The sequence below is a fragment of the Camponotus floridanus genome, unplaced genomic scaffold, assembly GCF_003227725.1.
Source record: "Camponotus floridanus strain SB8 unplaced genomic scaffold, Cflo_v7.5 scaffold112, whole genome shotgun sequence".
Classification (NCBI taxonomy): Eukaryota; Metazoa; Arthropoda; class Insecta; order Hymenoptera; family Formicidae; genus Camponotus; species Camponotus floridanus.
Genome location: NW_020229229.1, coordinates 22084 through 35272, shown reverse-complemented (window position 1 = coordinate 35272; position 13189 = coordinate 22084). Strand labels below are relative to the sequence as shown.

General features: G+C 43.7%; 1 protein-coding gene and 1 long non-coding RNA gene across 2 annotated transcripts; both read right to left on the bottom strand.

Annotated features, from left to right (window-relative positions):
- Positions 1 to 3669: 3669 nt before the first annotated feature.
- Positions 3670 to 6466, bottom strand: LOC105249574 (cAMP-dependent protein kinase catalytic subunit). The gene has a single exon (XM_011255141.3). The coding sequence runs from the start codon at positions 5392 to 5394 to the stop codon at positions 4333 to 4335; it is 1062 nt and encodes a 353-aa protein (XP_011253443.1). The 5' UTR covers positions 5395 to 6466; the 3' UTR covers positions 3670 to 4332.
- Positions 6467 to 10665: 4199 nt separating this feature from the next.
- Positions 10666 to 13114, bottom strand: LOC105249573. Its single transcript, XR_889057.3, has 3 exons — positions 12767 to 13114; positions 12531 to 12703; positions 10666 to 11073 (listed from the first exon to the last, which is right to left on the bottom strand). It is a non-coding gene; the product is annotated as an uncharacterized LOC105249573 (long non-coding RNA).
- Positions 13115 to 13189: the final 75 nt, after the last annotated feature.

Here is a 13189-nt window from a genome sequence, read left to right as displayed (position 1 = left end):
AGTATCCTGTGGAAAATAATAATTGTAAAATAATAATTTATTACACGAATTGATAATCGCGTCTTCGTGACGAATTGTTTATGGTAATTCACATATGATATCTGCTCATGTATCTGCATTTACGCACATCATGCTCACCGGAAACGCGTAAATAGGTCACGATCTTAGAAATTATATTTGCTTGACAGATATGACAAATTTCAAAATTATCCAGATTCGCGTGACTATTAAAGGCTCTCTTTTTTTCTCTTCCAATATAGGTTTTTTTAATCTTATATTTCATCAAATTCTGACAGAAAATTCTGCACGGTATTATAGATGTTAGTCATGTTTGCTCACATGGATAGCTACTTTAATTTGGAATATAAATATTGAACTTGGATCAATTGTGTGTCTGTATCGGAAAGAGATCGAAAGCTGTTAGCAAACGTTATAACGATATATGGTGTAATTATCTAAATCGAATAAAGAAATAAGCGAAAATGAAATGTTGATTGCGAACAAAAGTTAAATTAAGCCGCAGCAACGCAATTTCTGAGATATGTTAAACAGTTTCGTGTTATGCAAAAAAATGCAAATTTTCGCTAAATTCCGAGGCGAGGTAAGTATCGTAATAGTTGCATAACTAAGTATGTTATTTAACGGTATACATGCTGTAAATTCATCGATGTGTTACGAATCGAGAAGCACGTAAGAAACTATCTGAAGAGGCTGAAAATCATTGACGATTAATATTAATGTTCATATTAAATCATATTAAATCCATATAAAATTGAATTGCCAAGGAATCTAAAAATTTGCTTTTATAATCCATGACATTTATCAATTTCGTAACGAATAAAATTGTTAAATCATTTGCACAATTATATGTAATCCGTTTGCCGCAATTAAAATTCGAACATTAATAAATATGAAAAACTCTATAATACCATATGTTTACAACATGATTGTCACTAGAATAACATAATTAGGACGAGTAACGAATTCTCGCAATATCACAAGCAATTAAAACTAAGAATAGTAGAATAAATTTCAATTATAAAATGGAAAAATAAAAAGAACACAAAAATAAAGCAAATAACTCGTAATTATTTTTATCATAATATTTGATTAATTGTTAAAGCAAATAATCAACGTACTATCTTGAAGAATTATCATAATAACACAGTTTTAATAAAAGTGTCTTAGGTCTATTATTCGCAATGCTTTGTTATTTCTTGACATACGCGCACGTATACAACGCGTCTGCCTGCAAGCGCAATTGCATACCGCGTCAGCCAAGTTCTCGTTATTTGAAAATCTCGTCACGAAGCCGCGCCAAGTGCTTCATTTATTTCGCGGCTCATACAGCTATGCCATTTTCTTTCTCATTCTAATTCCTTCATAACATCGCGACGTGTGCAAACGAACGGCGTGTGCATTCGTGTATAGAAAGAACATGGACATGAAGACCCCCACTTTAATCTACTCTCTCTCTCTTTCTCTCCCTCTCTTTCTCCCTCTCGCGAAATTACACTCGCACGTGTAACGGATGTTTATTTTTTTGCATTTCGTATCTCATTGATCGGATGTTGCAAAAAGCCCTCTTCGTCGATCAGCTGATCGCTCGCGATTTAATAATTTCCTGATAAAAAACTGTTCTCGCTTATAACGCAGGAAAATATCAACGAAATGCAGTGAGAATGTAAATTCGGAATTTTTCAAAGCTCACGAAATTGAATAATTTATTCGCGCGCGATATTTATGAGATTTTATTTTTTGACATAATGTAAAGGCTCGATACGTCGATGCGCTTCAATCGTCCATTACTTGGGAGTTTATTCGACTTGAACGGGAAACTTTGAAATCTCAGATGAATATTAGACGCGCGATACATTACCAAGTTCGCGTTCAACTTATATCGCGAATGCTAAGGGGATATAAAAGTTTCGTCGCACTTACGTGCCGCATTTTCTCCGCATTGTCCGCGCGCGTGTTACAACCCATCGCTGAATCGATCCTCCTCCTCGTCGACCGGCCACATCGCGCTGGCGTGTGCCCAATCCAATTCCGAACCATCGTTTTACTCATTAACGAAACTCGGTGCACCGACATTGACGTCAACACGCGAAAGTGTTTTGCGTCGTCTCGAGAGCCGGTCGAGAGCGCGATCCTCTTCGAGAGAGGAAAAAAGAGATGATCGCTCGCGCGTGGCTAATGCAATCTTCGATCGTGTAATCGCGGCCACCATTGCCATTAGCTTCCAATCGAGTAATCTTTACGTCGACACGCTTCGTTAGCACCTGCGACGCTTATTAATTCGCCATCGATTTAGTACTTTTTACCGTGCCCTACATTGTGCGCTTCATTTTTCTCCCGATATTACATTTTATGTCGTCGAGATCGCTAATCACAATTATACTTGTTTTCTTTAATCTTTAAGTTCAAAGAGTAAGATTTAGAAAGGGAGAGAGAGAAAGAGAGAGAGAGAGAGAGAGAGAGAGACAGAGAAAAAGAAAGAGAAAGAGAGATTTAAATATCACGATACCATATCGATGATTACACTCGCGCACACATCGACACTCGCATTTATGAGGAAGCTGTTAGCGCGATTTAAACTTTATGCTCTTGATAGCTCCTCGTTTCTTCCAATATTGATATTCTTATACCAATAGTAACTAGAATATGATATCATTGCTAGACTCTCTTTCTTTCATACACAATGGTTCGAGATGGCCAGTATCTCTCTGTATGTTTGCACATTTATCTTGAGGATTTAAACGTAAGCTTTCAAGATAATGCAGATAATAATACATCGGGAATGAAACGCTATGCAAGGGAAACTGTAATAATCGGAAGTTGATCGCGTGCGGATGCAATGTCACCGCGATGACGGACGTATCCGATTTGCTGGCATATATATATATAAAGGAATATTTCTCACACGTGACACGTGAATATTTTTTTATCGCGAATATAAAGAAATATCTATCTCCTCCAATTGGCCCGTCATTGGCGCGATCGATGAGAAAAACGTTCATATATAAATTATTTCATAATTAGTATGTATGTATTTGTCTGTTGTGTGTGTGTGTGTGTGTGTGTGTTATGTGTGACGACTAGTTATATAAATGTGAATCGTACTCACGAGGAATACGCAGATCGTACTCTCTTTTTCTCTTCCTTTCTCTCCCATTCATTCTCTTTCTCTCACTCACAACGAATAAAGAGGATAGAGACAAATAGTAGACATCGAACGATGCACGTTATGAGTTTCACAGTACTTCTCTTTCGATTCGTGTGTAATGCAAGGATAAACGGAATGGACCAGCCAAGAAGGAGCTTATCGACGATTTGGAGAAGAGAGAGAAGGACGTTGCACGTGTGAGGCGAGGAGCGGAGGGGAAAGGAAGGTACGTCATTCGCAGAGCAACGAGAGAGATATATGTACAAGGTAACTTCGGCACGGTGACATTTCCGATACTACTAATTAATTATTGGGAATAAACTTTACATGTGGCCTTCTCTCTACAAATCGGATCACGAAGCTATCCTGAATGGATAAAGGGGACAGGAAGGAGGAGAAGGAAGGGGGAGAAAAAGAGGAATATGAAGATGCTGAAAGGACGCACACACACATATATATATATATATATATATATATATATATATATATATAGTATACCGTTATTACGTTTAATGAATCGATTGACCGGCTAAAAAAACAGATTTCTCCATGTAAAAAGTGATGCTGGCGTATGACGTCTACTACACACATACGTAACAACCGAGAATTATGTATATCTATAATTTTTGGATGCTCGACGCCGGTGTATAAACGTCTCTTATCATCCCTATAGTTCCCGTCTTTTTCATTTCCTTCTCTTTAATGAGTTCAATCGCGAAACGTACCGTTTCGTATATCGTTCTCTTTTCTCTCTCTCCCTCTCTCTCTCACAATTCTCTCTCCTCTCTCTCTCTCTCTCTCTCTCTCTCTCTCTCTCTCTCTCTCTCTCTCAAATAACACATTTTTCCTACCATCGTCGCTCACGCGAGAAAAACTCCGTCCCGAAAATCTCCGTTTCGCGCTGTCGAGAGCTTTGGGTACACGCGGATGCGTCGCGACACACACATACATCCTTCTCTCTTTCTCGCCTTTCTCTCACGCTCTCTTACTCTCTCTCGAAAGAAGCGAGCCACCAACGTGGTGACGACGACAGCGAAGACGACGACACCGACGACGAAGAAGCGCCGCGCCACGTCGGCCCGATGACGAGGCGCGACTACGACGACGTATACACGACGTGCGTATCCATCTCCTGTTACGAGCAACTTGCCGAGTTGGCGCCGCGTTCAAAACTCGGCGAACTCCTTGGCGCACTTCTCCGTCAGCGAGATTCTCAGGGTTTCCTCCTCATAGTCGTCGAAATTGCTGGTGTCGCCTGGTCCCTTGCAGCGCGGTATAAACGGCGCCTCTATTCGCTTCTGGAAGACGGCTATCCAGTCGGTGCTGGCGAACCACTTGTGACCCTTGATGTCGTTCACGCCCGCCTTGAGATTGCCATACCTCTTGGTGAGGTCCACCTGCAGCAAGTTGCGCAGCAGATCCTTCAAGTCGGACCCAAAGTGCGAGGGGAAGCGTGGCTTGCCGCTCACGATCTTCTCGTAGATTTGGATCGGCTGATCGGCGAAGAATGGCGGATATCCCGCGGCCATCTCATAGACCAGCACTCCCAACGCCCACCAATCCACCGCCTTGTTGTAGCCCTTGCTGAGAATGATCTCGGGGGCGAGATATTCCGGCGTGCCACACAGGGTCCACGTCCGACCCTGTACCCTCTTGGCGAAGCCAAAGTCGGTGACCTTCAGGTAACCCTGCGAGTCGATCAACAGATTCTCCGGCTTCAGATCCCGGTAGATCAGATCGAGGTAGTGCAGGTACTCGAACGCGAGTACGATCTGGGCCGCGTAAAAACGCGAGTGCGGCTCGGAAAAGCGGCCGACCTTGCGCAGGTGGCTGAACATCTCACCACCTGGCACATATTCCAGGACCATGTACAGGTAAGAGTTATCCTTGAAGTGGAAGCGCAACGATACGAGGAACGGGAAACTGATCGCTTGCAGTATCCTCTTCTCGTTAAGCGTGTGCTCCACCTGCTTCAGCTTGACGACCTTCTGCTTGTCTAGTATCTTCATGGCGTAATATTCCTTGGTGGGTTTGTGCTGGACGATCATCACGCGGCCAAACGAGCCGGTGCCCAGAGTCTTGATGCGCTCAAAGTCGTCCAGACCAGCGGTGTTGGTCGGATTCTTCTTCCATTTGTCCTCAAATTCCTTCTTCGCCTTATCGAGGAATTCCTTGACGCTCTCGGCAGCATCGACCTTCTTGTTGGCAGTCGCGGCATTGTTGCCCATCTTAGCCGCGCTGGTGCCCGAGACTGCCAGGGCAGCTCCACGGGGCTCGAGATAATCCAGAAGACTGCTACGTCTTCGTCGGTGTACGTCCGTGTCCGCCGAGCCTGCCAGGGCTCTGCCGAGCTCTGGTTGTCTCAGAATCTTTGCCACCTTCTACCGCGCGCTACTGGTGGCCAGACGTCACTTCGTCGCACCTCGGAAACTATCCCAAGAGCCTCGCGACGACGACAATGACGGATCCTCGCGTCGCGTATATTGTCCTTGCACCCGAACCAGGTCCTTGGACGAGACTTTTGCGAACGCGACGATGACCTCGCGACACCCGGGGAAAGAGACAGATCGGACGCGAGAAGAACAAGGACAGAGACAGGCACGCACACTCGCGCGATTATGTCACACGGTACAAAAAACAGGTTACACACACATACACGCAGGAGGAGAAGCGCGCGCGCGAGCGCGGCGCGAAAGGGCACCCTCCCGGCGCAACTCCAGAGTCCGTTCTCTCTTTCTATTACACTCTCCTACGGCTGCCTTCCCTGCTGTCGTCGGCTATATTTCTCTCGGCGAACGTCACCACGCTCCGCAAACGGCGCTCGCCCGAGAGTGAGAGGGGGAGGGACGAGGGAGAGATTCCTCCTCCTCCGTCGTCCTTCGGCGAGAGGCTCCCGACACCCGGAGATTTGGCGCGTCGGAAAAAAAATAGGTCAGCAGCGATCCTCGTCCGCGAGTCGCGCCATCTTCCCTGTCAATTGTACCAGTTAGTCGTCGTTGTCGTCCAGCACGGCTGCGAGCTGCCGTTTCTCTTTCCTTTCCTCTCGCACGCTCGTGTCGTTCTGTCCCACCCGTTTCAATGTCCGTCTATTCTCTGCCCGCTCTGCCTTCGAGTACCGCGATTATACCGTCCGAGTCTCCTATCCCGAGCAAAGTCGCGCAGCGCAAGATTCCCGTCGACTGTCACTCACACGTACACGGTAGAGCCCACTTGCACGCGTTCGGCATCTAAAGGAATTAGATACACACCGATCGTACCCGGGTCGCGACACTCCAGGGAACCGCACTCCGGGTCCTTTCCACTTACCGTTGCTCCGTTCTCGCCAGTTCTCCTTGTTCCCCGATACGTTCCTCCTCGCGACGACAAGCGAAGACAGTGACGGGGAGGGATCTGGAGAGGAAAGAGGGACGTCTCGTTGGGCGAGGAAGCTACTCGCGGCGCGCACCTCGCTTCCTCGCGCCCCGGTTACCGATGTGATCGAGCGCAGCCGATGTCTCGGGGGGGGTTTCGCTCTCACGGCCAAGTCACTTTTTGCGTTCGCGTCCGAAAGCGCAGGCTGTTGCGCGACGCTCCGAAGGTTGCACGATTGTCGTGGACTCTCGCACGCGTCGTCGGCGAACGACGGCGACGGCGACGGCGGTGACGTCGGCGAGACGGGTACAGCCGTGTCTAAAGATGGCGACGCGACACCTCTTCCGCTCGCTCGCTCGTTCGTTCGGGGGGTTTTTCGCACGAGTGCGAAAGTGACGAGGTACCGCTCCGGGAGGCGAGAGAGCTACTGTGCGTCGCGAGTCAGCTGTTGCTTCCTCCTGTCACCGAGAGATGTAGCGTCGTATGGGAGCTGCGCCGAATCGGCAGGTGCTGCCATCGCGAGGCGGCATCCGGAACTGACGCGCGATCGAGCCGACCCCCTCTCCCTCCCCTCCCCGCAGTAATCTCTTCTCGACGATGCTCGCGCAACGTCACGTGACGAACACGCGCGTACAGAAGCGGAACGTTGTTGCTTCTCTCGGACAAGCGGCCATTTAGACGATTTTTCAGACGCAACGTTATTCTAAAATCGCATTTTACATCGATATTGCTTATGCATGCGTCTCACTCGTTGATATATGCAAATTGTTGATCAGTAATTAAAGTTTATGCAACAGTCTCGAAGATTGAAAAAATATACCAATACACATACATAGATAATTAAACAGAGATTGATAAAACATATGTTTAATAATTATGGAAATTTCCTAATAATTATGGAAACTAGCCAGAAGGCGGTTATATTAATCACACTCTTTTGCCCTCTTTATGAGCTGATAACGCCTTTGCTGTAAAGAATGTTATCCTTGAACTATTACATCTGTACTTTTTTTCCAAAAGATCGCTTATGCAAGCATACATGGCTCGGATTTGGAAAAAGAACAACCCTGACCCGATTTCTTCATTCTATTCCCTACGTCCTTCCTCTCTTTAAAAAGTGCGACCGTTCCGTAAAGTCAGGGCCCCGAAGGTGGCTCAAGTCAGCCCTGATCGATGAGCTCCGAGAAGACGATTGTGTCACGTTCTTCGATTCCGAGGACGGCACTCTGAGTCAGCCGACCGAAAAACTTTACATCGTATCCCGTCAAGGTCTGCTTTCGAAATTTGGAAGCGCTTCGGAGGTCACGTGGTCGGCGCGATCGCGCTTTTATCTCCGTCGCGGATAACGTTACGTCAGGGGATTTTCGCAAACGACTCTCGCGCGCTTGACTTTATCTCTACTTCGGGAAACGCACGAAAAGAGACACTTAAAGCGCACTATAACCGCCGAGCATTATCGCGCGCAATCTAATGCCGACCATGATAAAAATTCACTCTCTCGAGCGCGCGTGTCCCCGCGAGCGAAACCTTTCTCTGCCGTTACGTTACTATACCGCGCGTCTCTATCGAGACGCTTTTATGTACCCTCACTCGGCTATTTACACTGCAGAGATTCAAATTTATGATTTGTAATAGCAAATCTTGATTGGATGAGATGATAAGGTTGTTAAACGTCAAAAGTAAGCGGGATATGCATTTACCAAAATCCTAATCACGGCAAAGCATAAAGTTTTTGTTGATTATTATATTGAAAAAATAATATTTTCACCTATGGTTTTATTATAACTTTCCTTTTTTTTTCGACAATATACGATATTCGTCTATAATTTTCTTATCAAGTCGTTTATACATTTCTCCTTTTATCTCGTTAATTTCTTAATTAAAAGATATGTTCTTCGCGTTAATTAATTTATGTTGAAATCGGGCTCCGTACTAATCGAGAATACAATCCACGCTTTATCGTAATAGCGCTTCTTATCGCAGGATTATCCAATCGAAGGAGAGGTCATCCATATACGAACGGAATTAAACGAGCGTTAAAGCTCGTGCTTTATGCGAAATATTTTTCAAAGCAATACGTGTAGCTGCTTAAAAAATTTCGTTCGCTTGGCGTCTGGAGATAAAATAGAGCCGACCATTGTACGAGTGAAATCGACCGTCTAAATTCAATTTCGTGTGTGAGAAATTTTTAGATGTAGAGCTCCGAAAGTATTTTATGTAAGAGTGTTTTTTTCGTTATACAACGTTCTTTCATAGAATCGTCAACCTTCTGAAATTTTTACGACACTTCTAGCTTGGCCTCTTTAATTTCGGTGACACGTGAAAATATCTATTAAAAGCGAGCGCGAGGAAGACGAATGAATCGGGCCGCTTTACGTGCGAATCCTACAAATGTCGTGTCGTCGCACAGAATATCACGGTCAGAGGATAACAGACGAGACTTGTTGCTGTCAGTCACGTCAACGGGGGAACCGGTTCGAGAGATCCAGAGTCGAATAGACGTGCAATGTGGTATCGCAATCGACGAGCGCGCGCGAGGGGTTTCGGCGACGACGTCGTTACCGGCAACGGCATTGGTCTATTAATAATGATCGACTGGATATCGCGGTATCGAACCGTAGTAGATAGGTAGGTGTACGGAAGGTTGAACATCCGCTGACCTGTGATAATCCTTTGCCGATTAGTTCTCAACTGTAGACAGAGGCGGCGCGGTTTTAGAACGGTCGACGGGAAAGCCGGAGAGAGAGAGAGAGAGAGAGAGAGAGAGAGAGGGAGGAAAAAAAAGAGAGATAGGGGTGGAGAGAATGGGACGTGGACGGGACACGAGGGAAGAGCGGGACGAAACGCGAACCGGTTGCTCGCGAGTCCAAAAGGTGCGATCGGGTCAGGCCAGCCTGAACACACGCGGCATTTTCGTATGATACACCGCCGTGTTGTGAACGCCACGCTGGATATAAAGGCCGATCAGGATATATATGCGTGGCGTTTATAAATTATATCTCCGTCGAGAAATTTATCTATAGCCGAGCGGCGGCTGTAATAATGATTGGCTGATTAATCGCGCCGCAATATAGATTAAAAAAAATATATTGCTTAGCCGAATGAGACGTATCAATATCTTGGGAATTAACAACTGTGACTTGGCAACAGAGGAAAAGAAATGTTTTCTGAAGAAATATTCCAATACATGTAAGATGTGTAAATTTACGGTTTGAAAACAAGTAATTTTTTATACGGGATACATTTTTGTAATTATTAAAATATAAAATAGCAATACGCGTATTTAGTTTCAAATCTTATTTCTTATAATCTAATTTTTCATATATATACATATATGAAAGTGTATTATTTGTGTATTTTATGTCACGTGCCTCTCTTATGCATCACAAAGATAGCCCACATAATTTGCATGTATGCTACTGCCGTGTTCCAATATTGTTGGAGATACAAAAGGACCTGTGGGAGTTTGCTTGTACTGTTTAGGGTTAAGCCCAGTTTGATTCTACCCTACAGGATGCGCGCGTCCACGCGCTCTCTATTGATTGTGTGACCCGAAGCAGCGAACCAATTTGTCGAAGGGAAGCACGCTAGTTTCTTACATGGAACATCTCGCAGAGAAAAGATAGAATGTTAAGTTAAAAAGCTAGAACAATAAAAACAAATATACAATTTCCTTCGAGAATTTTGACACAAATTTCATAAATATATAATAATTCTACAATAATAATAATAATAACTATACAAAAGTTATTTTTTTGATTCTTTAAGTTTTTTTCTCTCGTATATTATTTATCAAAAATATAGATTTCCTACAAAGTTTCTTAAATATTTTGAAGAACTTTGCAAATGCATCTTATGATACTTATTTTATTAATTTAATATATGATCTCAATGTATCTCAATGTACTCGTATATAAATTTAAATTTAATAATCTAAAGCGAAGTAAAACCCATCTTTTAAAGAATATTCTTCCTTAAGATCCAATTCCTCTTGCTACATGCTCTATATGTGAATTATTTAATAGGTTCCTTTACGCTTCGCGCGCGCTTTCACGAAGGCTTTGCATAGATCGTCGCGAAAACGCAATACTGTGTGCTCGTATCCTTGAGACGGTATTTATTCGGGGCGCTATTAATAAGCGTATTCGTATGTAGGCTCCACTGGAAATACATGTCGACCACTGCCGGTATATTTCCATTTCTAATTTTGATTTCTCTTTCTCTCTCTTTCTGTCGCGAAATCATAAGCGCAAATTACCACTTGGAAACCTAGGTCCGAAAGTGCATGGCAAAGTGCATCTCAATGAGAGCGACGTTTCGCCGACGCAAAGAAGAGGGAATTTGGTCCAGCGAAATGAAAATTTAGATGTCCCGCATCGCTATCTTTAGCGATCTCAATACTGCAAAAGCGAATATAGATCACTGTCGTTGGAATAGATCCGCGGTCGAGGCGGGCACATCCACTGACCCAGTAAAAAACGGGCTCGGCTCTTATCGAATACCGATGACTTTCGAGCAAGTCCACCCTGAAGCGATTGTATCGACAGCCAGATAATCTTCAACATAATCAATACAAACATCATTAATGCATTACGACGGCTTGTTATAGGCGAGATTACAAAAGAATTCTGAAATAAAAAAAAAGGATAAGCACTATTACAAATTTGCCTCGACGAAAATGCGTGGGAGAGGAAAAAGGGAGAGAAAGAGAGAACGAGAAAGAGAGAGAGAGAGAAGGCGCAAAGATGAGTTAAGGAACAAATATTCCACTCTTACAAACGCACGCAATATTACTTTCTCCCGTGAAAGTTTGATCGAAAATTTCGAGCAAATCTATATATTCGGAATATGTCCGGATCGAGTCGGTTTCGTCGAAAGATGTTCGGAAGGAGGCATCTGGCCACCTCGCCTCACCTGTACAGCAGCTGCTGTTCGCTCTGGTTATCTCCGTGCTTACGTGGACTGCCAGCACGTGTGCCAGAACAAAAAATATATTTACGGAACGGACGAAACGCTGCTGCAAGTGTGGCACAGCCAAAAATTGCGCACTCGCGATTAATAAAAATATTCCATCATGATATATAAATACATCTTCTAAGAACGCTTATTGAAAAAAAAAATATGTCATTTTTAAAATATATAAATTCATCTACAATATCTTTTGTCTTATGTATTTTCGTGAAAATTAAATTAAAATTAAATTAAATTAAATTAATAAATTTTTCCTTATATTCTCGCTTGGCTTAAATATTTATCAAAAACATCCAGCTATCTGCGAATTAATCATCAAATTAATTACCGTAATTAAACACAACTCGCCTTAAAAAATTAATGATTATTATAACGATAAAATAATTACATCCCGAATAAATGTTAATCTCGAAAGAAGTAATTATATACGCTTCCTCCGATATTTCCTTCCCATTGATTTGATAAAAAGATCTCGAGAAAGCGGAAGCCTAAGGGACAGCTATACGTGACCGCAACCTGTTTCTAAAAAAAGATCGAATGCCGGCTCCTCCAGCGGCCGATTTCTCCAGCGGCTGGCAACGTTATTATGGTCTTAGAAGGGAAATCTCGCATTTATCGAGTTTCAGAGCAACCTGTAACATGGACGCGAAGCGGCACGCTCGTCGCGCACCTTTCCCGCACACCGGAAGTGCTGCCATGCCGCGAAACTTCTAGAACTTTCGCAAGCACGCCGCGCACAGACGCGCGATTGTCAAATACTCGAGCCTCGAGTTACGAGCGGGAAACATCCGATCGATGCGACGAATTAATCGACGAGCCGCAAAATTGCGATTCGGTCGAGTAAATAATAAATGCACGAATTTTTTAACGCTAACATGAGCGAGTTGTAATCGTGGATGTCGCGGTGGAAGGGACGCGGTTGGAGAAGGGGAATCGTCGAGACATCGAGATGATGTCGCTACCTTCGTTCGTGGAGCGAACTTTGGCCGCGAATAATTGAATGGCCGCGTTTGCGGCGTCGTGTTATCTTTATTTTACTTACTTCCAATCGCGTTGGCGTGGATATAATGATCGCAGTGTGTTTCCACCGATGCTTTTGTCATCTTTTTCTCTGTCCAGCGTATCTCGATCGGCAACTATTCGTTGTCACGTATGATCTTAACCTCATTCCGAAGATATAAACTGCGACTCCCTTGTGTGCTCCCTTGTGTCTTCCTGAAATTCAAAAAAATAATCAATATCCTTCGAATACATTGTACTAACGGATTCCAGAATTACCTTCGTAAAGCTTAGCAGACCTGATGCGAGATATTTTTACGAATCATGTTGCACGCGATAAAATTGCACGATAACGGCGGTAAAGACGGGACATACTGAATAAGATATGAGGAACGGGGAATAAATATAACGATTCGTTCGCAATAAACGTATCGATGTATAGGAATTAGGAATCGAACCGCTACAACTTCAATTGGTTCAATTATGGGGAAGGAAAAAAACCGTTAATTTACATGTCAATAATCGCATTTACGTTTTCATAAATAAAGAAATCTATCTTTCTACGATATAAAAAAATAACTTGTTGCAATTATTGTACTAAATAAGAAATTAAATTAAACAACAGAAAATTGAACGTGTTAAATCTTACTTATCTATTCTCTCTTCTCGATCATCTTCTCGAGCATAATTGCAAGAAAATCC

Coding starts and splice junctions, on each gene's coding strand:
- LOC105249574 (XM_011255141.3), bottom strand. CDS start 5,394: ATGGGCAACAATGCCGCGACTGCCAACAAGAAGGTCGATGCTGCCGAG.